Source organism: Phyllostomus hastatus, unplaced genomic scaffold (assembly GCF_019186645.2).
Source record: "Phyllostomus hastatus isolate PE091 unplaced genomic scaffold, TTU_PhHast_1.1 phas_contig_148, whole genome shotgun sequence".
Taxonomy (NCBI): domain Eukaryota; kingdom Metazoa; phylum Chordata; class Mammalia; order Chiroptera; family Phyllostomidae; genus Phyllostomus; species Phyllostomus hastatus.
The window spans coordinates 4,720,809-4,747,643 of record NW_025333607.1 but is presented as its reverse complement, the minus strand read 5'-3'; the positions used below and the strand labels follow the sequence as shown (position 1 = coordinate 4,747,643).

Sequence of the window (26,835 nt, the reverse complement as noted above, 5' to 3'; positions counted from 1 at the left end):
TCTATATTTTTTTTAACCACGGACGAAATTTCTGTGGTTCTGATTCTCAGGTGCTTTTAAGGACTTGCACTGTTTTAGAGTTAGAAAGCTTGCCTTTGATCTCAGATGTCAGGGAAAATTCTGATGAAGTAATTTAAAAAACAGTCCGGTTTTTATGAGTGACTCATTGGTGTGCAAAATTCACCGGAATGGTAATAAAGTTTTCACTGAGTAGAATTCAAGGACGACATTGAGTGGGCTCAGGTCTGCTGTTTAAGTCTTACTGAATGATCAAAAAATGTTTTACAACCTTACTTGGCATGGTCTGCCCTGACCTTACGTGTGTGGTCCTTATCTTTCAAACATTAACTCTTTTTGTAAGCAGCCAGTTACCTTACTTAGTTATCAGGCTCTGGCTTAGAACCTCTCTTGTGACTATAACACGTTGGAGACTCGGGCGGCACTGGGGCGAGTGGTAGATCTCTACGGCAGTGAACTCCCCGGCCAGGGCAGCTTCGGCCCTGACGCTCAGAGCTCATGTTAAGGCGTGGAAGGCACGTGTCCCTTCAGAGTGCCCTATGCTGCAGACTAGAGCCTTGTCTTTAAAAGAAAAAAGGAACAGATCACATGTAAGTAATAACAAAATGTCAAATTCTTTAAGAAAATGTTTTTAAGAACTTGCTGCAATAAAATGTTCAAAAACAAAACCCACAACTATTAAACAAGTTACTTTGCGGTACAGGGTATCATCGACTTATTTATGTAACAGGACAGGCAGATTTTGTGCTAGAAATGGAAGGGGGGAATCTAAACTGAACAAAAAATGCAGGAAACGGGTATTCATAAATTTCTGGTTAACTGAGGCTTGATATTGTTAAGGACTGGGGTTCCCAAACATCAGAAGTGTACTTTTCTACCTCAGCAAAGATTTTTTTTTCCTTTTACAAGTCAGGACCTCACTATTCATTTATCAAATATATAAACAGTCCGGTTGATTTCTTAAACTTAACGACCAGTGTCGCTGTCAGATGCTGGTTCTGTTACATTTTGTTATACATACATTTTCCGCAATGAACCTGGGCCTGTGATCGGGAAGACACCCGTAACGACGGGGGTATTTTATTCATGAATAATTCAGCAAGTGTTGTTTGAAAGTGTGTCACATTTCTAGGTCTAGAAAGAGCGAGACAGGCGCAAGGCCTGCCCCAGGGAGCTCACCGCCTAAAACACTGCAAACCTAAGCCCTGGCCAGGTAGCTCAGTTGGTGAGAACATCCTCCCGATACGCTAAGGTTGTGGGTTTGATCTCTGGTCAGAGCACATACTAGAGTCGACCAATGAATGCAAGAATACGTGGGAGAACAGATTGATGTTTCTCTGTCTCAAAAACATCAATAAATTAAAAAACATTTAAAACACAGCAAATCAAGCACTGGTTCTGAGTCACTACAAGCCTTCTTTTCAGTTTTAAAGATGGAATGCACGTTGATTTCCTCTGTAAGGACAGGACAAACGAAACCACCCCTCACGCAGACCGTCCTTCAGATTCTCGTGCAGGGGTTTGGAGTCTGTGTGTGGACAAGGCCTCTGCTTCGCTTTGTCTCCTCCTGTGACAATGTCGAGTGTCCCCTCGGGTTCTCCCAGCACAGCCCCCCCCCAACCACGTTCCGACTCCGCCCCTCCCCCCCGGCTGTTTCTGTGACGCTCCGCGGCAGCTTTCCCTCCCCTTCCCTGCAGTCACTCCTCTCCTCCTTGCTGAAGCCTGGGCTTCCCCATGGTCCCTTCCTTGGCCCCTGTTCACTGGACCCATCTCGGCACGTCTGTGAACGCTGGGCGCGCGGTGAGCGCCACTCCCCGCCACTCCCCGTGAGCGCCTGCTGGAGCTCCGCTGGGACCTTCGGGTCTTCTTTGCCGTGTCTCTTCCTGAGTGCCTTCCGAAGTATTATCCCGAGGAAGACAACGTGAGAATTCCTTAAAGTCTGCGTTAAAGGAGACTGATAAAGGAATGCAGAACTCAGCACAGGATGCTTCTACTTTATCTTCAGCTCTTACCGCTCCAAGTTTTGGATTCTGCAAGATCGGAGTTAAAACTCTTGGGCGCGGGATATCAATGTTACACATAAGGGCTAGGTCGAGAAATTCGATTTTGGGCTTTCTGATAGTGAATTAAAATTTATATGAACCCGTGAAGCTTGAAAGTTAGAAAATGCCCACATGATAAAAAGTTAAGACAGTTAAGTATTCCTTGATATGTTTATGTCCTTTATCGTAAAGGGTATAAAATTAAGAATTCACCTATTTTTGAGTCTTCAAGTCAGATCCAATCAAGCAACCTGCCCTGTATGATCCATAACCCTTTCAAAATTTTAAGTTAGCTGTGGCCAGTGTGGCTTGGTTGGAGCATCAGGCTGTATACTGAAAGGTTGCAGGTTCGATTCCCAGGCAGGGCACATGCCTACGTTGTGAGTTCTGTCCCTAGTTGGGGCACATACGGAAGGCAACTGATCGATGTTTCTCTCTCATATCGATGTTTCTCTCTCTCTGGAATCAATAAACATATCCTTGAGTGAGGATTTAAATAAACTATTTTAACTTAAAGACAAATAGAAAGATTCAATAAATTTAATCTTCCAAATGTTCTCAGAAGCAATGATCAGAAGCACCCTCCAGTAATAAAGAACAGCTGGATAACCTGTTTTCCCTAAAGGAACCAGCCGTGTGCTCTGTGCGGTGGGGGTGAAATGCTGAGGTCTCTGCAAAGAGGGAACGGCGCCACTTACGCATCCTCTTCACAGGAGTGAAAGTCACCAGGGACCGGGAGTCACCCCTCGTTATTTCATCAGCTACCGGTGTTTTCGTAGCATTTTAAATGCCTCATTTCAGTTTCACAACAACAATACCAACATTTATTTTGAAAGGTAATCCTATTCTCCAAGTAGAGGACATTAACAACTCCCAACATAATCTCTAGGAATAATCTTTAGGAACAATTGCAGGAGAGTTAAACTCTTCTGCACCGGACTTCAAGACTGCGGGGAAAGGTGTGCTTCCAGGAACCCTGCGTACCTTGTGCCGGCAGCTGCGGGTCGGGGGTCAGTGTGCTCTTATAGGCACCAGTGGGCGAGGTGGAGCCGGCCTTCAGAGCCCTACCCAACCCTGATTGTGGTGCCCGCCCCTGGCAGGGACCCCGTGTGAAACAAAATTCCCAAATCGCCGTCAATAGAATTTTTCGTTCCCAGCAGATCTGTCAACGTGGGCTGATAATGTGAGCTCTGCTGAGAAATGTTATTAATGAGATACTTGTTGATTTCAGAATGTGAGCTGGGCTGGACAGGGGTATTAATGAGATTCTTGCTTCTTTTAGAATGCTGGCAGCAAGACCCTCATATTCGTCCGTCATTCGCCTTAATTCTCAACCAGCTGACCGCTATTGAGGGGGCGGTCATGACCGAAATGCCTCAGGAATCTTTTCACTCCATGCAAGACGACTGGAAGCTGGAAATCCAGCAGATGTTTGACGAGCTGAGGACAAAGGAGAAGGTGAGCGATACGTACTGACTCGCCTGCCAGGCGCGCGTTTGCGGGAGCTCTGGAAAACGCGTGTCCAGAACCACCATTAGCATTGCCCTACAGTGTTTCCCAGGCATCGGTGTTGGTTGACTCTTGCTTTCCAGCTAGAACAAAACCACTGGACTTGAAACGTGGAGTTGGAACGTAAAAAACACCTTGTATTTCCCCATCATCTTCTTTTTTTAACCAGAGTATTTTAAGTTCAGTCCTAGACTCACGTCATTTTTACACATAAAGGCTTCGGTGTGCATCTCTAACTTTCTGGCCATTATTATCTTCCAAAGTAACAGTAATTCCTTGATACCGTGTCGTGCTCCACATTCAACTGTCTCAGTCTGTCTGGGGGGCTTTCTTGGCGCTGGTTGGCACACATCGGGATTTAAACGAGGCCTGTGTGTTGTTTCTAGTTTTATCTTTTAAAGGCTCTTTTGGGCTAGTCCCTCCTCTTTTTTATCTCTAAGACACTGCTTTTTTGGGAGAAACTGGGAGAATGTGTCATTTTTAAAAACTTTTTAATGCGAGTTAAGCTTTGGCTAGTTCATGTGTTTCAAGAAGAGGAAAAAAGAAAGCTATATGTTAAACACGTTGAAGGGGCATTTATAGTCCCACGACGTGAAAGGCGAGAAGTTCAAACACTCCGAGCTGGGAAGCGGACTTGCTGGGAAGTGAGTCCTGTTGGCCCGGTCTCCTTTGACGGATGACAAATGACAGGTCACGGTCACTGAAGAACCCTAAGGTCAAGGCATGGGTCTGTGCCTTGGGAGCAGTACTCGTTTTTTTAAAGACATGGTTGTGATAGTAGCTCATTTTGATGAATCAAGGTTTATTCTGTTGATCTGAAGTGTAAACTGTTCAAAGGGTTGACTTCTTATTGTGGGTGCAATAAATGGGCCAAAGTGCAACATTGCAAGTTTCTGATAAGCATTATAAAGCCATATAGTTGTCCAGGAAGGAATTTATATGCCTCACACAGTTGTCATTCTAGTAGCAGAGTTCTTTCTAGGCAATAATACTGTGCTAAAGAGTCTGTTTGCTTATGACCTTGAAACATGGGATGATGGTATAGCTGAGCACCATTCTCCTGTGGTTAAGTGACCTTGACTACTTACGCAGTGCGGCCCTGAATTCCATCTCTAGACTTTCACATCGACTTTGATCTTAAAGGCCAATAGCCAACCTTAGTGCAAAGGAAAGGGCAAAGGAGGGAATAAGAACTTGTGGTTTGAAGATACATATGTAACCATTTCTTGAGCTAGTAAATATATATATATATATGACTATATATGTGTATATAATACTGTGCATGACATCAAGACATCCAATGCCTAAATTCTACCCTTGAGTAGCTAACTTTTGTTATCTCGCTGAATGGGGAATTAATAAATGTTTGTCAGAGTTCGTCCTTGAAGTGCAGATTGTTTTCCAAAACAAAATGAGTTTTAAAAACGTGCCTGTGGGGGAACCGTTCTGCATTTCGGTGTTGTAATCTTTTCCCGGCAAACATACGGTGACTGTCCACTGTGTCCGGGAACAGGGCCAGGGTCCTGGGGCACGAAGACAAGTGTGGCCGCCTGTGCCCTAGAGTGGGGGCTCCTGCACACCCGGCTGGGTACTGGGATCTCATTGACAAGTTTTTAAAAGGGGCTTTGTGGACTATTTTGTCAACACTTTTAAGCCAAAAATTGAAGTCCACTTCCCCGCCCCCTGCCCTGATTCTACTTCCCTTTTTATGTTAATGGATTACCGTTCTCTCAGGTACTCAGCCTCACAGGTGTCTGAGGATGTTTCTTGTGGCCTCCTGTGTGACAAGGACCATCGTAGTCACTCGTTCCCCTAACCCCATGCCCTCATATCTCCTGATCACCGCAGCAGCATCCCACCTGGAGGCCCTGCATCCAGTCCTGCTCCCCTGCCTTACCCCGCCCCACCGCCAGCGACCCCTCCAAACGCGCATCAGAGCATGCTTGCTTCATGGCCGACTCTGTTTCCATATTAACTTCCCTCGCCCTTCCGTAGTTACCCTCACCTTGTCCCCAGCCATTCTGAATTCCAGGTCCTCTGATGCCACGTCCCTGACTTCCGGCCTTTCTATGCATCTGCCCTCTGCCGAGAGCACTGTCCCCTCCCCAGCTCTGATCCCCGCCCCACAGTCGCTGGCTCCAGCATCCTCAGCCCCTCTCCTCGCTGCACCTGATAAAACCTTGTCACGGGAGCCTGCTCCTCCCTCCCTTGTCATGGCTGGGCTGAGTCATCATTATTATTATTATTTGCTTGTTTAATTGTTCTTGGTCTGCCTTTTCTGCTAAGTTCATGAGTTAGTGCTATTTCCTTCTTGGTCATTTCATCCATAGCACTGACCAAAGTACAAAGTATGATACTTGGTATATGGTTAGCATTAAATAAACACATTAAATACATCTGAGTAAACTTTCTTAATATGCCTTCAATTTACAATTAAAGCCTACACAAGCTTTTCAAAAATCGTGTTGAGAGCTCCCAGCAATCATGATGATTACTATTACTATTTTAAGTGAAAAACAATTTTAAAGTGTGTCAATGTTCTGAATCCTATTTTGAACCTTAGGCTGTGACAGAGGCCTCTAGCTCAGCTACTTAACCTTTAACCTCTGAGTGTGTATTCTTGAGAAACTCCCACACACGCTCGAGGAAGTGAAGGCTGATCCCTTAGGTATTGTTTGTGTCCATGGAAAACGGGAAGCGACCCGACATCCAGCGAGAGGGGGGCCGGTGCCTGCGCCGCTGCTTGGACTCAGCGGGAGCCGCACAGCAGTTCCGACGCGTGGCCTCCGGCTGCGTGCGTCTACGTGGGTGAATCTCAGAGGCAACCTTGGGTGGGAAAGCGAGATGCAGAAGAAGGTTTACATTAGGTGCCACTGGTGCAAATTCATAAAACCATAGACAATAAAACTGTTCAGATGTACAGAACATCCAACAGCAGAGGCCGGGAAGACCGGAAGGGGACCTCGAAACAGCCGATCTGGGGGGTGGGGGCGGGGTAGGATTAGAACCGGGCACGGAGGGTGGGACAGGCCTGTAGCACAGCCTTAGCAGCTACTGAATGCTGACAGTGAGTGCGTGGGTATTGGCTGTCCCGCTTACAGTGTGTTTTAAGTATTTCATAATGTACAATGATGAAAATAAAGGTTAGAGAGAAATACGTAAGCTGCAAATTCTTTTTTTTCTGAAGTCATTTTTTTTCAAGAAGTGTTTAGAGGTAACTCACTCTCTTCCTTAGATGTTTCAGGATTTTGTAGGTTTAGAAATACAACACAGGCAAACACAACCTTAGGCCCTGACACTACCAGTACGTAACGCTTCTGTAGTGAGAAATTATAATCCTGTTTGATGGCTCAGGTCCTGGCCACGGCCTTGTGTCCGATGGTCAGCCTCCCCAGGCTGGTGGCTAGAAGCCGGAAAAGGGGCCTGGACATCTGGGCAAAGAACAGAAATGGGCACAGAAGGGGTGGGGTTTGCGGGGCTGCCCTCTAAACCCGATGAGGGAGGACTATGTTTCGTGTTGTTTCGTATTCAGAGGTAGGACCTCTTGGGCTCCAGGCATTCAAGTTTGGTCCCCAAACCGAGAATGTTCTAGCCTGCGGCCCCTTTCCGTCCAGGAATTCACGTGGGCTGTGGGGGTATCTGCCTGGGATTCCAAAATCCACAGGAGCCCCTCCCCCGTTTTAGTGTGACATCTTTGGCGGAATTCCAGGGTCTAGAGCAGTCCAGTGTGGTGGTTAAGACCCAGGACTGGAGCCAGACAGCCGGCTGGCACTGGGCTCTGCCACTGCTGGCCCCCGGCTGTTCTCCGGTCTCCTCACCCTTAAATGTCCCAGGCTCGTGCGTGCGTGCGCGCTCTCTCTCTCTCTCTCTCTCTCTGTCTGTCTCTCTGTCTCTCTGTCTCTCTCTCAGGCAAAGCTGCCTGTTTCCAGCATTAAGTGTTAGCCTTAGAACAAAGAAAGTGGTGGCTTTGAGGGCGGTGGGGCAGGTCCCAGCAGCCGCACTGCCCCTCCCCCCTCCAGGCCCAGGTTTTAGCAATCAAGTAATACAGGAAAATGACCGACCAGATTAACTTCTTCAATCCTGCAGTTCTTTGAAGAGTTATTATCAGTGATATTATACGTGTGTTTCTTGGAAACTTGAAAACAATTTGTGGACTTAAAATGATACAGAAAAGACTCTAATGGATTTTTTTTACACTTGCGCAAATTGTTTTCAGGCATTCTAAAATTAGATGTCTGATAGCAAGAATTAAAAAGATTTTGGGGTATTGGGAGAGGACTTGGAGGAAAAATAAAACTTGAGATCACAGATTTTAAAATTTGGAAATAATGTTAACAATGGTTATTTTAAACTATTTTATTTGATTCTCTTTGATTAATGACAATCACATCAGTGGAGGTAGAGCTAGTGAGTTCCTTCTTATCTTGCGGCTTTGGTAGAAACCAAAAAGCATGCTTCACAAGTGGATTCTACTCTTTCTCCATTTCAAGGTTTTATAATAGTTCTTTGTTATTCTTTGAGTCTATTCAGCTGTCCTATACATGCAAGCCTCTGTGTTTTTTCTAATGTGACTTACTCAGTGCTCCTTGAAATACAGCATTTATGGTGTATTTCCTGTGAGCCTTCAGTCTACAGTGAAAGCCTGTACAATCTTTTTTTTTTTTTTGCTCAGAGATTTCTAACCGCATCTTGTAGCTACAGAGCGTGCTCTATCTCCTCTCTGGCTCACTGATTGCCCGAGGTAGGAGGCGTCAGACTTGGAGTTAATGGTCAGTAACTTGGCCGGCTGTGCCCTGTGTTACTCAGTAAACTGTAGCCTCCGCAGATACTGGTTCCTCCCTGAATTCCTGGCTCCTTATCTCTGAGTGTCTGCCTTTGTGTGCTGGGCGAACAGAGTGTCTTTGAACCACTATATGAAGGCATGTCACCATTAATGATTAACATCTTCACCAGGAGTCTGGATTTGCCATTAGAATGGGCTGTGCCAGGCAATTAAACAAATATTACTACCTAGTAATCTCAGCCACCAAAAGAATTTTCTGTGTGCTTCATAATTTCAAAGTATTCAAAGGGGCTCTAATGCCCCATATGGTTTGTTTGTTTTTTTCTTTTATGGGTGAATGTTTTCAGATCCATTCAGAAGGAAGAGTACTGTGGCTGTTTTTTTTCTGACCTTATTTTTTTCTCTTATGAAGTCTCAGGCAAGGGGATTTTTTTGCTTTTATTCATCAAGTTGTTGCGAGGGGATTCGCCTTTTAGCTTGGGGCCGGGAATTAAACATGGTTTCTCATTCAGTTACTGTAGCAGGAACAAACAAAACCCCTGATTGAATGTGCTGCCCTTATCTCTTCCTCATGCCATTTCATTTCACAATAGCTAATTGGATTGATATCAGCACCGCTGAAAAGTAATATCTTAACAAAAGGGCATACAGCAGTGAGTTAGAAGTTGGGAGTGACTGGAAATTGTCCTCTGTCCCCAAATACACTGCAGTAAAATCTCCAGTTTGGACAAACTGGTAGAAGAATGCCACTAATTAAATAATGCATTCCATAATATTTTTTAAAAGTAGGTAATATTTTCTTTCTTTTTTCTTCTTCAAGCTGTACATGGTAGTTTATATCTGGCACAACCTTAGGAAGAAATGCTGACCTGCTCTGTAAGTGAGAGTCAGCTGCTGCATATTAGCCGAAGTGACTTGAGTATCAATTGGCCTTAAGTAAGTCATTGCTCCTGCAATTACGGTTATGAAGTCTGTTTAGAAAAATACATTTAAAGACTGTTTCAAAGCCTAATTACAGTCCACTTTGGTAGGATTACCGTAAGTTCAGGATTCGTGTGATCTGAATAAATAATTTTTTGTTTTGTTTTTAGGGCTCCTCCTTGCTCTTTCTCTCTTTTTTTATCCTCACTCAAGGGTATGTTTGTTGACTTTTAGAGAGAGAGGAACGGGGAGAGGGAGAGGACCATTGAACGGTTGTCTCCCTTACACGCCCCGGCAGGGAGACCAGCAACCTAGGGTATGTGCCCTGGCTGGGGATCGAACCTGCAACCTTTTCGTGTACGGTGCAACACTCCAACCAAAGGAGCCCCTGGGCCAGGGCATCCTCTGTCTTTTCTTGACAGTACTGTATTTCTTTGTGGAAGGATAGACTTCTGTTTATTCCCTTTACAACAACTGTACAGAGCCTCCACTTACTCTTTGAGTCCATCTGTCAAAGGTCAAGGGCTTAGTGGACTGAAGTGGCATTTAGTCATGGGTTCAGCTGTGGTTTCTTCCCTGAGCTGCATCTTACAGTTTTTTCACGCACCTGTTTTGTTGTTGTTGTTGTTTTTGTGTGCGGAGCGGTTGTGATTGTGTACAGCGCGACGTGTTTGCACGGCGCTCAGACCTCACAGCGCCAGCCCCGGCTGAGAAGGCGGGGTTTCCAACTGGGCGTTTGGTGTTAGGCGATTCCAAGGTTAAGTGCGTGGGGAGCAGTGTCAAGACTCGTTTTCGGGTGCCTGGACTCCCACAAGGCACGGGTCAGTCTCAGGGAACTGGAAGAGAACGTCCTGTGGCAGGGACAGCAGTGTTTGTCTCCAGGAGAGGACAGAGCACTCGGCAGCAATGGAATAAGGAGGGACTGCGGCCCAAAAACATTGTCCAGTTCTCAGTCTTACTACTGAGTAGATATTTTTTAATAGGAATACAAGTGCATACATTCCTCAGGCCCTAGATTTTCTCTTTCTCAGAAGTTCAATAATTCTAAATCAAAAGCAGGAGGAAGTTAGACTTTCCTCGGAAAGTACCATGACAAAGGGACTTATGTGAGCTTGTCCGTGACACCTGCGGATGACGTGGGACTTGCCACCCAGCCATGGCGACCTGACCAGTTCTTTGTAAGTGGGGATAGTTCTCATTGGCCTCTTTCAGAGATGTCTCATGTTCACGTCTGAGGAGCCTTCCACTGACTCCTAATACATTAGCTTTGTTCTTTCCCACAAACTCTCCACCAAGATGCTTTCATCTCTAAGCAGATTCTTTTTTTTTAAAGATTTATTTATTTATTTATTTTTAGAGAGGGAAGGGAGGGAGATAGAGAGAGAGAAACATCAATGTGCGGTTGCTGGGGGTCATGGCCTGAAACCCAGGCATGTGCCCTGACTGGGAATCGAACCTGCGACACTTTGGTTCTCAGCCCGCGCTCAATCCATTGAGCTACGCCTGCCAGGGCTCTAAGCAGATTCTTTAACACTAAGAAGTCTCTAAGTAAAGGAACCTGGCCTGCTGTCTTTTGTAACTGGAATCATCATTCTTTAATTAGCCATGCTTTAACTTTGGGTTTATTTTAAACTGGATCACACACATCAATCTGTGCTTTGTCCCTACGTGTTCATGTACATGTTATGTGTCAGGTAATTGTGCAGGTGAGAGAGAAATGTTCAAATTGAGGTTAAAATAATAATGATGCCTTTTAGAATCATAGAACTAAAAGCGCAAGGAGGGGCCCGTTGGTTTGGTCTAAGCCGGGGATGTGCCAACAGATCTCTGTCCTCACTGCCCAGGGCCGCAGCCAGCAGCCAGCGCTGCCCTGTGTGGCCTGCTGGGTGGTGATGCGAGTGTCCCTCTCGTCCCAGGAGCTGCGGTCCCGCGAGGAGGAGCTGAGCCGAGCCGCCCTGCAGCAGAAGTCGCAGGAGGAGCTGCTGAAGCGGCGGGAGCAGCAGCTGGCAGAGCGCGAGATCGACGTGCTGGAGCGCGAGCTCAACATCCTCTTATTCCAGATGAACCAGGAGAAGCCCAACGTCAAGAGGAGGAAGGGCAAGTTCAAGAAGAGTCGCTTAAAGCTCAAAGATGGACATCGGATCAGCTTACCCTCAGGTATGACTTTGTCTTCCTGTCCCCCAAGGCTCTCGTACGTCACCCTGTCACCAGCCACTCTGTGTGGTCAGCACTGGGGAGAGGCGGGGAAAGAGATTCTCCAGCATCGAACTTCTTCAGTTGCTTCCTTCAGTTCACGGCCACCGCGTGATGAACTGATGGGTTTCCACGTGGGAAACAGCCTCGGCTGAGCATCGCTGTGCACCGCAGGCTGAGTGTTCTCCCCTCAGAGGACTTTCTCATGTGGATTAGCTGGTCTTTGCCTTTGGAATCAGCCGAAGTCCTTTGTACTGCTTGTGCCGAACCAGGGCCACAAGGCCCGTGAGGGTCCAGGGCCGCGGCTGCTATTTCTCCTTTAGGGTCATGTGTACACAGGATGGGTCGGCAGTGTCCCCTGGTAACTGAGCTCCCTGGGGACACGGAAGATGCCATCAGCACCTTCAACAAAATCGGCCAAGCCCTTTAATCACTCTCCTCTGAGGGTTTAAAATCCTGTAGGTATAAAAATGAACCAGGACATCTAGGGAAGATTTTAAAAACATGTTTAAATCATTGTGATTATAATCTACAGGGATTACGGGTGTTAGGAGAAGCTAACCAGAATAGAAAATAGCAAACCTGTGTTTATGAAATTAATTGTTTAATAGTATGTTTTACACTGATTTAAGGAAGAACCAAGCACCCTCCATATTTTGTGATTCTTTTTTTCTAATAGCAGGGAAGAGTGGGGACAGAACGAGACTGGCAGCGCTTTAGAGAATGTGTATTAATTATCTCCCCATCTGTATCAATGTCCCTGTCTATTTCTCTGTGTATGTTTGTGTACTGGAGTGTTCAATGGGTCCTAGTGTTCTAAGATATTTGTTAGTGTCACACAAGTTAGATTTAAATAATAACAACAGGTTTTATAGAAAGTATGTATGAGTTGTCCTGTAAAAATACTTGTTACAAAAGACAGGCGGCCGTGCAGTCCATATAGGGTTTTTGCAGGTTGTTTCAGAAATCCGCAAGTGACCGGCTAATTGCTGGTGTGGGTTGTCATGAGCACACACCACACACTGTTGAGTCTTCGGTTGGATGAGGTGAGGACAGGCTAAGGTCCCTCTCTGGGGAAAAGACAGAGGTCCTTTTCCAGATTCTCTTCTGATGCTGGCTTTGAACTTGAAGGACCCCCAACTGAACTGTCTTACATGTCAGGCACGATGTAAAACAGTCTAGTTTATTTATGGTGAGACTTCTCCTTTCGGGTGAGCTGACAGAGAAATTCAGAGAGGCACCCGGTGTGAGTTTTCCTCTTCGGTTCTTAGCTGCAGCAGCTTTCTTCTGTCTGTGTTGTGACTCTGTTATCATCATTAATAGTCATTGATTCACTTGGGAAACTTGGTGGGAGGCGGGGCTTAGTATCTCCTCTCCCATCATCTGTTCCCCATGATCTGTCACTCAAGCGCCGTGGCCCAGTTCTGAGTTCCAGTTCTGAGCTGGGCAAGAGCACACCTGCCTTCTGCTTTGGGCCGGAGGCTCCTCCTATTAAAAAGAAGAAAAAACAAACAAACTCATGGAGAATGTGCTTTCATAATTTTGTGACAGATCATGGGGCCAGTCAAACTCTTATAAAACACTGCAGTCTGAAATACACTGTTTCAGATCTCTGGGTGAGAATATTTCTCTTATCACGCCCCCCGCCACCTGCCGCCCAGTCGTCCTCATGTCTGGAGGACCCGTGTCCCCTCTTTCCTCTTTCCCTGCTCTGCCCGCTCCCGTCTTTCATAATTTCTCACTTGCTAGATAGAAGGAGCCCCCCATCTGGTACTTCATTTCTTTTGGCTTTGTCTTCCAGACCCCCCTCCACCCTGCCACGTAATTCTCAGCAATTACCTATGAGCGCCAGTCTGAACCTATTACAAACCTCGAGTGATTTTCTCATCCAACCAACACTTGGGGACCTACCATGAACCAAGTACTAGGGATTGCAGTAAGATACACGTGATCTCTGCCCTCATGTTACTGAAAGTCTTAAACAGGGAAGATATCTGTTCAGCCAAGACTGACGGCGCCGTTTACGTGGGAGGCTCTGGGCCAGCGTGGACTGGGGTGGGGCCAGCTGTGCCAGAGGCCAGCGGCCTCTGCCCAAGTGGAGCCGACGCTGTACAGGGGGAGGGGTGAGCCTTAAGCTAATCATTAAACATATACTTATTTTCTTGCTATAATTATTAACTGCTGTGAGGGAACACGTCCATGATTAGCAGAGAGAGGCAACCTGGTCGAGGGTCTGAGAAGGCCCCCTTCTTTAGAAGTAAATGACGGAAGCAGGGGTCCCACCGTTTGGCGTCTTTGGGCCGCACTGGAAGAAGAGTTGTCTTGGGCCACACCTTAAACACACAGACACTAATGGAAACTGATGAGCAACAACACAAAGGTTTTAAGTAGATTTACGATCTTGTGTTGGACTACATTCATAGCCACCCTTGGCCGCATGCGGGCTGTGGGTTGGACACCCGTGGGAGAACAAAACGAATCAGACACAGAGTTAGTGAAGGTTTATTAGGTCCTGAGCCCTGTGCTGAGGACCACATTTTGCCATGCATAATGCGCACTTTTTTGCCCAGTCTTTGACGGAAAAATAAGGATGCACATTATACATGGGTGTAATGATTACGTACCACGGGTATAGCGATGGGTATAATAATCCGGTGTGTAATGCATACAAAAACATGGATGCACATCATACACAGCAAAGTATTTTCTATACTTATTTGTATTTCGTTTTTCCTAGCTGTTCTATGAAGTAGGAATAATGATATTTTTCCCCACTCGAGACAAAGAGGCTCATTTGCTTTCCCAAAATCCACCTGGCTAGTAAGCGGTCAACTGGGGTTTAAATCCAAGTTGGCCGACTCCAGAATCGAGAATATGAATTTCTCAACTATGACAATGAGGAATAAGAACACAAGGCCCAGAGTTTACAAGATACTGTGTGTTGGATTGGACAGGGAGGGTCAGCGAGAAGACACTGTTAAGAAAACTTAGGGATAACTGGATAGCTGTCTTGCCTGCCGAATTCCACTTCCTTATTTCAAATACCAGGTGGTTCTTTAAAGTATAATTTTCAAACAGGTAAACAATAGTTCTCCTGCAAGTGTGAAACGAACATGTGTCAAAGATTTCATTCAACTCACTAATTAAGGAGGGAACCAGGTGAAGCTGGTCCTCACAGAGTTAGAGTGAGGCACTTAAGGACCATTTAACGAAGGAAGGTTAGGATTAGATTGCTGGGCTGAATACATGCCTGGTTAATGCCTGATACGGCAATAAACCATAACCTTTGGGGTTGTCTTTATTGGCCAGACGGAAATCATTTGCATCATCACCAGACAAAATCTAAAAGTTAACCTCTGCCCCCACTGAGCTGTAAACATACTCCAGTCAATTGAAAATCAATCAAAGGTTACGGCACTGAAAGAACGCCCAGTGATTCCTTCCACCTGTGTCTGAGTTTTTAGGATTTTTTTTGGTCAATTTACTCAGTTTCTCAGTCTCCTCTGCCCTCTGGTGACATCAGTCCGCCTCTCATATATCCCCCTAGTTCTTTGTGTCTCTCTGTCATTACCCCTCTTACAGCCAGGTGGCGGAAACTACCACTTCTAGAATGTGTGACCACAAATACTGTCAACTGTAGGAGGGGGAAAAGTTTTGCTTCATCTTCTTAGGGGCCTTGGCTGGGTCTGCAACTTAAACTAACAAAGGCATCAATGGGGAAAAGCGGAAAAATCTATTTAAAAAAAAGAAATATCCATTTAATGTACATTGTCTGTGACACAAGAGCCTTCACGAGGAAATGGAAGCCCAAAGCAGCAGGGAGACCCGAGTGTGTTTGTGTGGGGGTGATGCAGAGTGTACAACTGACAAGCACCTAGTAAATTTCATTTCTCTGCGTGTGTGGGCGCGTCTCCACTGCACCCAGTGCAGCTGCCGAACCATTATTGACCTGAACCCTGGCTGGAAGATGCATGAGAAACGAAGGAACTGATTCTGAGCTCTGCTTCATTTCTTACTGTCTGGCCATTTTGGCTTGTATTGCTGTGTGCTAAAGACGTGGCTGTGAAAATAACTCAAAACCATGAGCCCTCAATTCTTCCTCTTTCTCCCATTGACCAGATTTCCAGCACAAAATAACCGTGCAGGCGTCTCCCAACCTGGACAAGCGGAGGAGTCTGAACAGCAGTGGCTCCAGCCCGCCCAGCAGCCCCACCATGATCCCGAGGCTCCGGGCCATACAGTGTGAGCGCCCTCCCCGCCCACGGGCTTCCCTGCGCCTTTCTGTCATCAGACCTGCTGACGCAGACTTGCCTTCGTAGCCGGCTGTAGCTAAGTGTTCGGCGTTGAATAGGTGTCCCTACTATTTGGGAAACAAAATTTAGTCTTGTATTCCTTAACCTAATTTTCTTACATGTATGTATAAATGCCTAATTTTTAGTGAAAACATGGTTACATATGTGTATGTATATGTGTTATACACACATTATATATTATTTTTATCTGTACTTCATTTCTTATGGCCATAGAGTATAAATGTCATAATGTTTTAAATTGTGTCTTTAGAACAGCTGGTTTGTTATGGGATTGTGTTTCTAAGTGTGTAGTAGTAACAGCCACTTTCCACAGTGACTCCTGCATCGGTTGTAAGTGTGTGGAATGACGCCAGCCCTCTGAGAATTTCAGGTGTCAGGGCCCCTGCTGTGGTCGTAGGCACACACTCCTCTTCCCTGGTGTTGAACAGAATCAAACGGTGCAAAAGGCAGTCACACCGCCTCCTCTTACTCCAGGAACCTGAGCCTTTGCCCACCCTGGGCGTGTTTCCCAAAGGAATAAGTATCATAATGCAGTGGATAGTAATCCTGGAGCTCTTACCTTCCCAACGAGTTCACTGACACACGGTGATTTTCAGTAACGCTCTCGGATTGCACCCAGTCCTGCTCATCCATCTGCACAGCGAAGGACACTAAGTGTAGGGATGGCGGGGGGAGGGGGGTGGGCCGGCAGAGACCCTGCGCCCAGCCCCCAGCACGAGGATGACAACAGGGAGCGTTCACTGCACACCCACTGTGTGCTGGGCATCGTTCTGAGCCTTTCCCAGCCTTTCCCATGCGTTAGTACCCTTACTTCTCAAAACAGCTTCGTCAGGCAGACACTTTTGCGATTCCAAACAGCAACAGGACCTGACTCGGAGCTGCGGTGTGGTACAGATGTGTACTGTGGAGTCAGGGAGGAACGGGCCGGCAGCTTTTATTTCTGGGAAAGCGCCTGAGCACGGCAGGGAGAGCTCTGAGTTGGGAGGTGATGAGACGTGGTTTATCTCAGCCACATGATGAACCTGAGAGAATCTCCCAGCCTCAGTTTCATCTTCCTCCCCCTCCCTTTGGTCGGCTCTTCTGTATTTGCTTTTGTTGCAGCGTTAAATGTTTACGTGTTTTGAGTAAGGTAGTTTAACAATGGATTAGATTCCTTTGACTTTACATTTTTTAAATCGATCAATGTGTGATTCTGTCTATTTAGTGACTTCGGATGAAAGCAATAAAACTTGGGGACGCAACACCGTCTGTCGACAGGAAGAATTTGAGGATGTAAAGAGGAATTTCAGGAAGAAAGGCTGCACCTGGGGACCAAATTCAATTCAAATGAAGGAAAGAGCCGACTGCAAGGAAAGGTGCGTGCGTGACGCCTGGCAGTTCTAGGTGCGCTGTGTTGCGCGGCAGAGGCTGTTAACTATCACATCGGACAGACTTAACCTTGAGAAAGAAAGGAGAACAAAACGGAGATATCCAAATGCGATTTTACTCTCTAAGATGAGTTCACCCTACTACATTATTATTTAGTTAAGTTGTTTAAAATCATCCCTGATATATTTTCTGCTTCATTTAAAGCAGAATTATTTGTGCTTTATTAGCACCTGATTTGTTAACGCAGTTCTATTACATGGGAATAAATGTTTTTCTTTTGCAGAATAAGACCTCTCTCAGATGGCAACAGCCCTTGGTCAACTCTCTTAATAAAAAATCAGAAGACTGTGCCACTGACGTCATTATTTGTGGACCAGCCAGGTACGTGCTTCAGAAAATAGACTCTGGGTCAGGCTTAGCTTCTGCGTGTTCTGGATTCTAGCAGCTGCGCCCCGGTCGCCCCAGTAACAAGGGCAAGGGCAAGGGTAGGAAATAGCATTTCACGTGTCTTCCCTTAAGCTTGAGGTTCTTTCCTGTCCTTTAAGTCTTCCTAGTGGAAGGTAATTTGGCTCCACATCATTTACTGGGAATTTGTCAGCCTTCTTTTTTTACCAGAAAAATTAGTATCATAAGTAATTATGTAGAACCAAATTAATTTTTTATAAGACATAGGAAAAATGAAAATGTAGACAGACACCCTGAAATTCTGCTAGGTTAAGCGGGGGTCTTCTGGCTAGTTGCCACCTCTTGATATGAAATTATGTTCAGCAGGTTAACTATGAAAAACTATTGGTTGGAGAGTAGTAATACAGGGGAATCTCTAATTTAAATGTCATAGTTATTTTTAATATTCAGCACTCCTACTCAATATTTACATATCAAAAGTTTGAGGAGGAGTGGAAATTGTTGAAAAACTTTAGGAATTGTTATCATCAAAGAAAAAAATGGTCTTTGTCCTTGACCATTTAAATGACGGATGTTTAGCAAAGTGTGTTGTCATTTTCGTTACTTTTTTATCAGTGCTGTGCTCAATTTTACAAGCACTTTATCACTGATTACCCATGTTCAGTTTTCTTCTGTATTTTCATGAGGACATGTGTTCAGTATAAACACCTCCTTAAATACATTTGAGTACACCTGAGACAGGTGCTGTGTCTTCCCCAGGTAAAATGCTTTCCGACTTACTATTGTGTCCTGACTCTTCCCTATGAAGGCAAGAGGTTTATTGTCAAACATAGTTGGAGGCCTAATAAAAATACTAATATATAACAGTATTAATATTGCTACTTCTGCCCTGGGTGGTGTGGCTCAGTGGATTGAGTGCCAGTCTGTGAACTGAACAGTCACCAGCTCAATTCCCAGTGAGGTCACATGCTTGGGTTGTGGACAAGGTGCCCAGTAGGGGGCGTGCAAGAGGCAACCAGTCCATGTATCTGTCACACATCAATGTTTCTCTCCTTCTCTTTCCCCCCTTCTCCTCTCTCTACAAGTAAATAAATAAAACCTTTAACCTCCCCCCACCCCGCCACTTCTGTAGTATGTTGTTCATTATTTGCAACTGTCTGGATGGAGGAATCAATCACAGAAGTAATCCTGCTTTTTCTTTCTTAACTGTTTGGACCCTCTGAACGACTCCTCCCAGGGACAGTTAGAGGGATGAAAGGGTGCACTGGGCTGACTCAGTTCAGTCTCTGTTAACTCTGCAGTTCACTTGAAGGTTAATGAGCAAAAGGTTTACATTTGTCTGTCATGCTTGAAGGTCCCCTCCCACTGCCCATCTGTGTGGCCAGATCCTTCTCAGCATTCATGTCCGAGCTCAGGCCTTTCCTGGCTGCCCAAAAGCCTTTCCTGACCGCCTTAGCTGAAGTAGGATCCCGCCCCAGCCCTTGAACGTAATACCCACTTGTATTTATTCCTGGCTCTTACCCGAAATCTCGTCTTCACCGACGCTGGGAACGCATGTGCTGTCTGTCTCCTCCAGATGAGAAAGTCAGCTCCATGGAGACAAGGATTTTTTCTGGTTTGTTCACCACTCTGCCCCCAATGCCTGGAATTTGGCAAGCTCGCAGTATCTACCGAATGCCCAGATCCACCCTAAAAGGGCTCTTTGATCTTTTTTTTATTTTATTTTAATTGTTGCAATACAGTTTTCTATCTTTTACTCCCATCCCAACCCACCCACCCAGTCCTCCCCTCCTCCCTCCCATTTTCACCTGCCCCTAGTTTTTGTCCATGTGTCCTTTATACTTGTTCCTGTAAATCCTTACCCTTTTCCTCTGAAATTCCCCCTGAAATTCCTTCTCCTCTCCCCTTTGAACACTGTCAGTCTGTTCTTTATTTCAGTGTCTTTGGTTATATTTTGCTTGTTTCTTTGTTTTGTTGTTTAGGCTCCTGTTAAAGGTGAGACCATATGGTATTTGTCTTTCACTGCCTGGCTTATTTCGCTTAGCATAATACTTTCCAGTTGCATCCATGCTGTCGCAAAGGGTAGGAGCTCCTTTCTTTCTGCTGCATAGACTTCCATTGTGTAAATGTACCACAGTTTTTTGATCCATTCATTTACTGATGGGCATCTAGGTTGCTTCCAACACTTGGCTATTGTAAATTGTGCTGCTTTGAACATTGGGGTGCATAGGTTCTTTTGTATTGGTGTTTTAAGGTTCTTAGGATATAATCCTAGCAGTGGAATTGCTGGGTCAAAAGGCATATCCATTTTTAGTTTTCTGAGAAAATTCCATACTGTTTTCCATAGTGGTTGTACCAGTCTGCAGTCCCACGAGCAGTGTACTAGGGTCCCCTTTTCTTATATGATATCGATTATATTTACCCTGGCCTGGGGGCTGCCAGTGCATGGGTCAGTGGAAGTTCATGACCACTTCAGGGGGCAAGTGTATATTGTTCTAATGAGTAAAGGTGTGTGGAGTCACACATTAGGAAACGCTCAACACTTAAATACTTTGAAACCTGCTGATTTCATCTGACTATAGCTTCTCCCTGCTCTTTCGCTTAAACAATGGATGGATAATTAGCGGTTCATTACATTGCTGTGCGTTCAGTTCACCGAAGTGCATTGCGTGGCTGCTCGATGAAGGCTGTGCCCGGGGAAGACCCCTCAGGAGGTACTGTCTCCTCGGTCAGAAGTTCACCGCCTGCGGGCATGCTCATGAGACCCTGACCAGACAGCAAATAAAAGGAAGAAACGGCACTGCTGCTGTCGGGCCTCGGAGGACTCCGAGATCCCACGGAGGGGGTGTCAGGCTGGATTAGTGTTAGGCGCTACTTTGAAAGAGAGTGTTGAGGGGAAAAGGAGCTGGGTCATTGGCCTCACAGAGAGGACAGAGGATGCACGGGGGAAGGAGGGGGTCCCCTGGAGAAGGGTCACCCATGGGAAGAAGTGGGGCTTGTCGGGAGAAAAGCTGGCATCTGGCTTGTTTCGCTGATAGAACACGGTTCAGGTGTAGTAGGAGGCAGTCGTGGGAATATAACTGGAGGACTGTCGTGGACCAATTCATAGAGCAGAGGAACCAGCGTGCCATTCCCATCACTCACTGGTAGGCACCTAAGTGATAAGAATGATCTCTTCCTCCAGCCTATGGAATTTGTTGCCCTTTGGGGCTCAGCCCTCTTGGGGGCATCCTCCTCTCCTGCAGCGGCTCCCAGACTTGAGCAAAGGCTTCTGAAACATGGGCCGCTGGGCTCCGGCCCTGGACTTTTCTCATTGCATGTCTGGGGAGGCCAGGCACTGGCATTGCTACAAGTTTTCAGGTGATGCGGGTGGGCCGGGCTGGGGACACAGTTTGAGGACCACTGCTGTGACGTGTGACCGCTCTTTCACACACAGGCGAGCAGTAGGTAGCAGGGCCTGGCCCTTGCGTGTATGGAGATGAGGAAAAGGCACGTTTTGTCTGATAAGCTACGGGGCCTATGGATGCTTGTGCACATTTCTGACCCTAGACGACTTTGCTTCGACAATAGTTTTATTTTCCCAGTGAAGGACCGTTTCCTGAAGGCCAGGAAATGGCAGGGGGTCTGTTTGCCCCCTGGGAACCCAGGATTCCGCTCTGTAGGGTCTGCCTGGGCGAATCATTTGCTGAACTGAAAAGGACTCCAGCATGCGCTTTCATTTAGAATATTTATCAGGTTTCATCTTTCTTCTACATAGAGTTTAGGGGGTTTGTACTGTACAATGCTACCACCACTGTGTATCTGTATCTTCATTCAGGTGCTTGTGAAGAACCAAAACCCCCCGCTGACGGATCAGAGCCCAGAAAACCAAAGCAGACCAAACTGCCCGGCCCAGCCAATGTGGATTCCCCTCTGGGGAGAGATGGCCAGAGAGAGAACCCTCTGGAAGCGGAGAGCTGGGAGGAGGCCCCCTCTGGGAGCCCTGCTGCGGGCACTCCACAGGTGACCCCCAGCAGCAGTCTGAGCAGGTCCCCATGGAAGAGGACAGAGTCTGCCCTGTACAGCTGCACCGTGCTGCTGGCCTCCGTGGCGCTGGGCCTGGATCTCAGAGAGCTGCCCAGAGCACAGGCTGCGGAGGAGCCCCAGGAAGAGAGGAGGAAACGGGAGGGATTCCTGCAGCGAGCGCCCAGGCCCCGCACCACTGATCGCCCCCGGCCAATGCCCGACGGTGAGGGGCCCCGAGGCCCAGCCTTGCTACCCTCGCCTGGTGCCCTTGGCCTGCTGACCAGGCCTTCCCTCTCCACGAGGTGCTTGCTGCAGATGGAGGGCACGGACTCCTTCGAGGGCAGTGTACATGGCACTCTGGACCCCCATGCGCCCCCTGCAGAGGTCCGCCCCACCTCTGGAAGGGGCTGTCCCCAGCCCAGCTCTGCACCAAGGCGAGAGTCCGATGGCTGTGTGTGGAAACCGAGACCCCCCTGCCCGCCCTCCTCACAGCAGACCCGTGGGCATGCGCCTCCCTGGGCTTCTTCCATGGAAAGGGCAGCGCGTCACCGGCGGACCGTGTCTGACGGAAGTGCTGCTCAGGCCCCAGGTGGGTTGCACTGTGGGTGAAGGTCCGGTCCCCACTGTGCACGTGGCATGTCCCCTCCCAGTCTGGGTGTCTGACAAGTGACTACATTTCCAAGTGGTTCCATTTCCCAGTTTGTTTCCACCATTCATGTGGACCTTCAGATTTTACCCTCCTCTTTCACGTAACTATCATTTGGATTCAGGGAGAAGTGTAACTAAACTTCAGTGACTCAAACAGGTAATGACACATTAAAACAGAAAGTGCATGTGACAATAACTGCCCTGTGTCCCTCGAGGTGAGGAGACAGGTTGTCCACACTATCGGCCAGTAATCAGTGGGAGAGCTGTGAGGAGCACGGGCCATCTCCCCTGCCTGGGGCACCTGTGTCCTGCGTCACCTGGCCTCGCTGCTCAGATGGAGTCTGCAGGTGTCCTGTGAAAAGCGCACACACACTAGGTGCTGACAGGGTGACTGCTACCGCTCTCTGTGATGGTTGTCACAGCCCCCTCAGAGCTCTGTCCTGAGTGCGAGGTGAGGTGAGGCACAGTCCCTGGGACTGGCACTCTGTGTGGGGACACGTCACTCTGGGGTTGGCGGTAAAGTGTGTGAAGGCAGAAAGTGCTTTCATTCTCTCCACTTCCTCTTCTCGTTAAGTGCTACACCTGGACGTGTTTTTTTCAGATTATTCTTCATTGCCTTTCAATAAATTGGTCTTTTAGGCTTTTGTAACACAGTGAAGGTTTAGCAATTTATCACTGTACTGGGAGAAATCCTAGCACAATAGTCTCATAGGCAACTGCCCTTTTATTATTACTAGATTTATTGGGGTGACATTGGTTAATAAGATTATATAGGTTTCTATGATATGTGATCTATAGGAAGCCATTCTTTTTGTCTTCATTTTGTAGGCCAATAATTATTTGTTAGACTGGTAGTAAGTCAGTTCTTCAGAACAGAAAGAGAACAGGTAACATGGAAAAACCCAACTCTTTTATTTTCATGAGTTTTTCAAATCATAATCTAGAAGTGAAGTTTAATCATATCAACCATCATGTTTTTAAACCCTCACCTAAAAAAACAACCCTGATCCAAGGATAAGTTTACTGATGAGCCAGAGACAGAGAGAGGGGCGGGGACAGGGAGAAACATCCATGTGAGAGAGAAACATGGATCGGTCGCCGCCTATATGTGCCCCCACTGGGATTCGAACCTGCAACCTACGTATCTGCCCTCACCAGGGATCGAACTCACCACCTTTGGTGTATGGAATGACACTCCAACCAACTGAGCCCCCAGGCCAGGCCCACCATCATTTTTAAGTCTCAGCTGGATCCCGGTCCCGTCCATCTCAGAGCCCGCCCTGAGTGTGCAGCACTGGCGGCTGGCCCAAGCACTGTGGGGTGGTTTGGCCCCAGTCACAGCTGCCGTTTCCATGGTGGGAAGCCTCTCTCCCACCTTGCAGTAGTTTTTCAGGAGAAACCAAACAAGCATGTGTCCTAACACTTTCAAAAGGTTTGTGTTCAGGTTTTTTAAGGAAACCCCCTTTAAAGCAACTGAACTGTCATCCTAGTTGTTTTTCTTGATAAGCTTTGTTTTAGACGTCGCTGTCTTTCTGATCGCGCACTGTCTCTTCTTTCTCAACCAGCTGGTGCCACGAGAGCCTCTGCCCCGCCCCCTGAGCAGGTGTGGGGGCTGCCCCTTTCCCTCTCTGGTCCTCGCAGCGACCTGCCCTGCGAGGCCTCGCCTGGAAGACAAACAACGGTCACCACCGTGCCTCTGCCTCGGGCCCCCCCACTAAGAGACCCCTCAGATCCCCCCCAGGCCTTCCCAGGGAGAACAGAGCCTGGGCCGGCCCAGGCCAACCCTGGCCTGGGTGATGGGGGACCACCCCCTCACTCTTCCCTCGGTGCCAAGGACAGAACTATACTGCACGTGCCTTCCTTACTGGACGCGGACACGGAGGGCCAGAGCGGCGACTGCACGGTGCCCTTGTGCAGGATGAAGAGCAGAACCAGCCCGCCCACCCTCTACCAGCTGGAGAAGGAATTCCTTTCTTAAGTGCCTTACCTTGTTCAAGCATTTCTTCTTTTTTTTTAAAGATGAACAAATTAAAACACTGTGTCTACCTTTGAACTGTTTTATGCTGCTGTGTTTTCCAAAGCTGTGGCCATGTGCGTACAACAGGAATGGATGGCCAACATCTCAAACAATGGACGTGATGGCTGTAAACTATCCACATAGATTGTTTTTCCCTTGGGAGTCCCCCTGCTAACCTGTACTGCCTGCCGGTGTGACGCAGGAAGTGCGCGGCACGGCAGAGCCCTGCTGGGGCGCTCCCCGGAAGCACAGCTGTGTGCGGCTCTTGTCCTTGTAGCCCGGCTGTTCCTGGGGGGCGGAGTGAGGTCTGGATCCCTCCCGCCTCCCCGCCTTCCTTTGTTTTACTTCTCCTTTCCTTCTCCCTTTTCTTGCTCTGTCTCTGTGTCTATCTCTACCTCTACCCCTATCTCTACCCCTACCTCTGTCTCTGTTTCTCTTTTGTGCAACAAAAAGCCCAGAAGAAAAATGTGATATTACTAAGTAAAGGTGTCTACTTTTGAAAAATGGATAATTAGAATAGATACAATGTCCTATTTAAAGTACCTAGACCTCACTGTAGGTTTATAACACGTAAATATTTCCAATTCCCGCCTAAATTGTGCACTATTTCTCTCTTGGAGGAAAATCTACTGAATGTAACTTGTAAAAGTTTTCCTGAATGTAACTTATAAAAATTTTAACCATTCGAACTCCAGAAGAGATTTTTACGAGATCAGTCACTGACATTTGGCTAAGACCGTGTGTGTGGACACACGGTTGGTACCGGTGGAAAGGATGCTTCCTCCTTCAGTGGCCGTTCGCCTGGCCCTCAGGATGTGAAGCCTTTCCATTCTGAAGCAGAATTTTTAAAAGTTGACACATACATCCTGTATTGTAAACATTCGTGTCATTGAATTTCATTTTTCTCTATTTAAATGCAGAACTATGTTAATAAATCCAGGTACAGTAGGTAGAGAGAGATATGGCCGAGTCACTAAGCAGCGGCACCGTGAGAACTTGAGTAGTATGTCGTCGTTCACACTGAGCTTAACTGTGAATGAAATGTGGGACATCTGTTGTGGTAAGCTGCTATGGCGGAAAGGACAAATGTATTACAGATTAATTTCAGATATGGGTTTATAACATGGATTTTGGAATAGCAGATCAAGATTTTCACTGATTTCACACTGTAAGTGAGCCACTTAGAAATCATGCAGAGACCCCCGAGTCACAAAACAACAGAAGTCGTTCCCCAGGAGCTTGCAAATTGGTCGGGGTTTCTCCTGCCAAGTCTGTTTCCTTCCCCTTCTGTTACTGGAATGTGGTCATTCAGATGACAGACAATGGATATTTAAGTTTGTCCATACAATGAAAAACTAAATGACAAATCTCAATTGATATGTTCTTTAGAATCTTACCCTCTTTAAGGTTTACTGAGTAACCGAGATGTCAGCCACTGAAATGAAATCAGGGGTGATAGAACACTTGCCCGTAGAAATCATGAAAAATCCTACTCGGCCACTTGGGAACACCTCCGTCACCTTGCAGGTGTGTGGCCAGCAGATGACAAAACGAGTGCAGAAGGAGCAGAGGGACATGTTGCTCTAAAGAACACAATCTTGTATTTAAGATTCTTGCAGAAAAATCTCAGGTACTTACTGTGTTTTGTTGGGTTATCGTCCACCCTAGGATTTGGCTTTACTTTGGAGGGATGTTGAATTAGGCCATCGATTAGGTTTCCTGAAAATTTTATCACATTCAGAACTGTGGTTGGCTGCTTTGTTCTCTGTCATTCGGGGGCATGTAACGTCCAGCGGAAAGGAAATACGTGCCTGAAACAACACATGTCAGTAGTACAGACACTGGGTGCTCGGTTTGCTTCCACCAAAATGCCACGTGGAGGGTGGCCTGGAGGGGGTCTGTCTGTCTCCCCCCTCTGCTCCTCTTCCTGTTTTGCTTAATTCTAGTCAAATCTGTGCCTGATGAATTTATAATTGAAGCCATTTAGAAAGATAATTGCAATACAAGGATTCACTCTCACATGTTACTATGAACAGCTGTTTTTCTGCTGAAATCTATTGTACATTGCGATTTCCTCTGTATCTACTTCCTAGGATCTGGTTATTTATTTCCATACTGACTTCCTAGCTCACTGCAAGGTGATTAAACCGACTAGTCCACAGGGAAGGTGCTCTCCTGCACAGGGGTGAGGCCCGGCCTGATGCTGGGTCATGGAGCCTCGTGAGTGAAAACGATGTTTACATTTGTTGTCTATTTTTTTAATAAACTTCTTTTTATGGCTAGTCTACTTGCTCAGTGGCTGTGGTCTTCTGATAACTGACTATATTTTGTGTTGGTTCTTTTTGTATTCAGTGAAGAAAAGCACATTAATAAAGATTATTGATGCTTAATTAGCCAGGCATTAACCTCCCAAATTCATTACACTGAAGATGACTAAATGAGTCACAGCATTAAATACTTTTTTAAAAAGTGTAACAAAGCATTTCATGTGAAATGCTGTATGGTGACACGCGTACTGCATAGGTGCAGTTTGTGAGAACGTGCAGCTCCGGCTGCTCCAGAGGCGCTCGTCTGCCGCAAGGAGTTAGTGCAGCAGTGAGATGTCTGTCAATG

General features: G+C 46.7%; 1 protein-coding gene across 1 annotated transcript in view; it reads left to right on the top strand.

Moving 5' to 3' along the window:
- The window catches only part of MAP3K21 (mitogen-activated protein kinase kinase kinase 21), a 50,874-nt gene extending 24,370 nt beyond the window's left edge, over positions 1-26,504 (top strand). Inside the window, exons 4-10 of the mRNA XM_045816963.1 lie at positions 3,343-3,518; positions 11,190-11,430; positions 15,586-15,708; positions 16,984-17,134; positions 17,431-17,528; positions 21,370-22,146; positions 23,771-26,504. Coding sequence (XP_045672919.1) covers positions 3,343-3,518; positions 11,190-11,430; positions 15,586-15,708; positions 16,984-17,134; positions 17,431-17,528; positions 21,370-22,146; positions 23,771-24,183 — 1,979 coding nt within the window. The 3' untranslated portion in view covers positions 24,184-26,504. The remainder of the gene's footprint in view (positions 1-3,342; positions 3,519-11,189; positions 11,431-15,585; positions 15,709-16,983; positions 17,135-17,430; positions 17,529-21,369; positions 22,147-23,770) is intronic.
- The last annotated feature ends 331 nt before the right edge of the window (positions 26,505-26,835 follow it).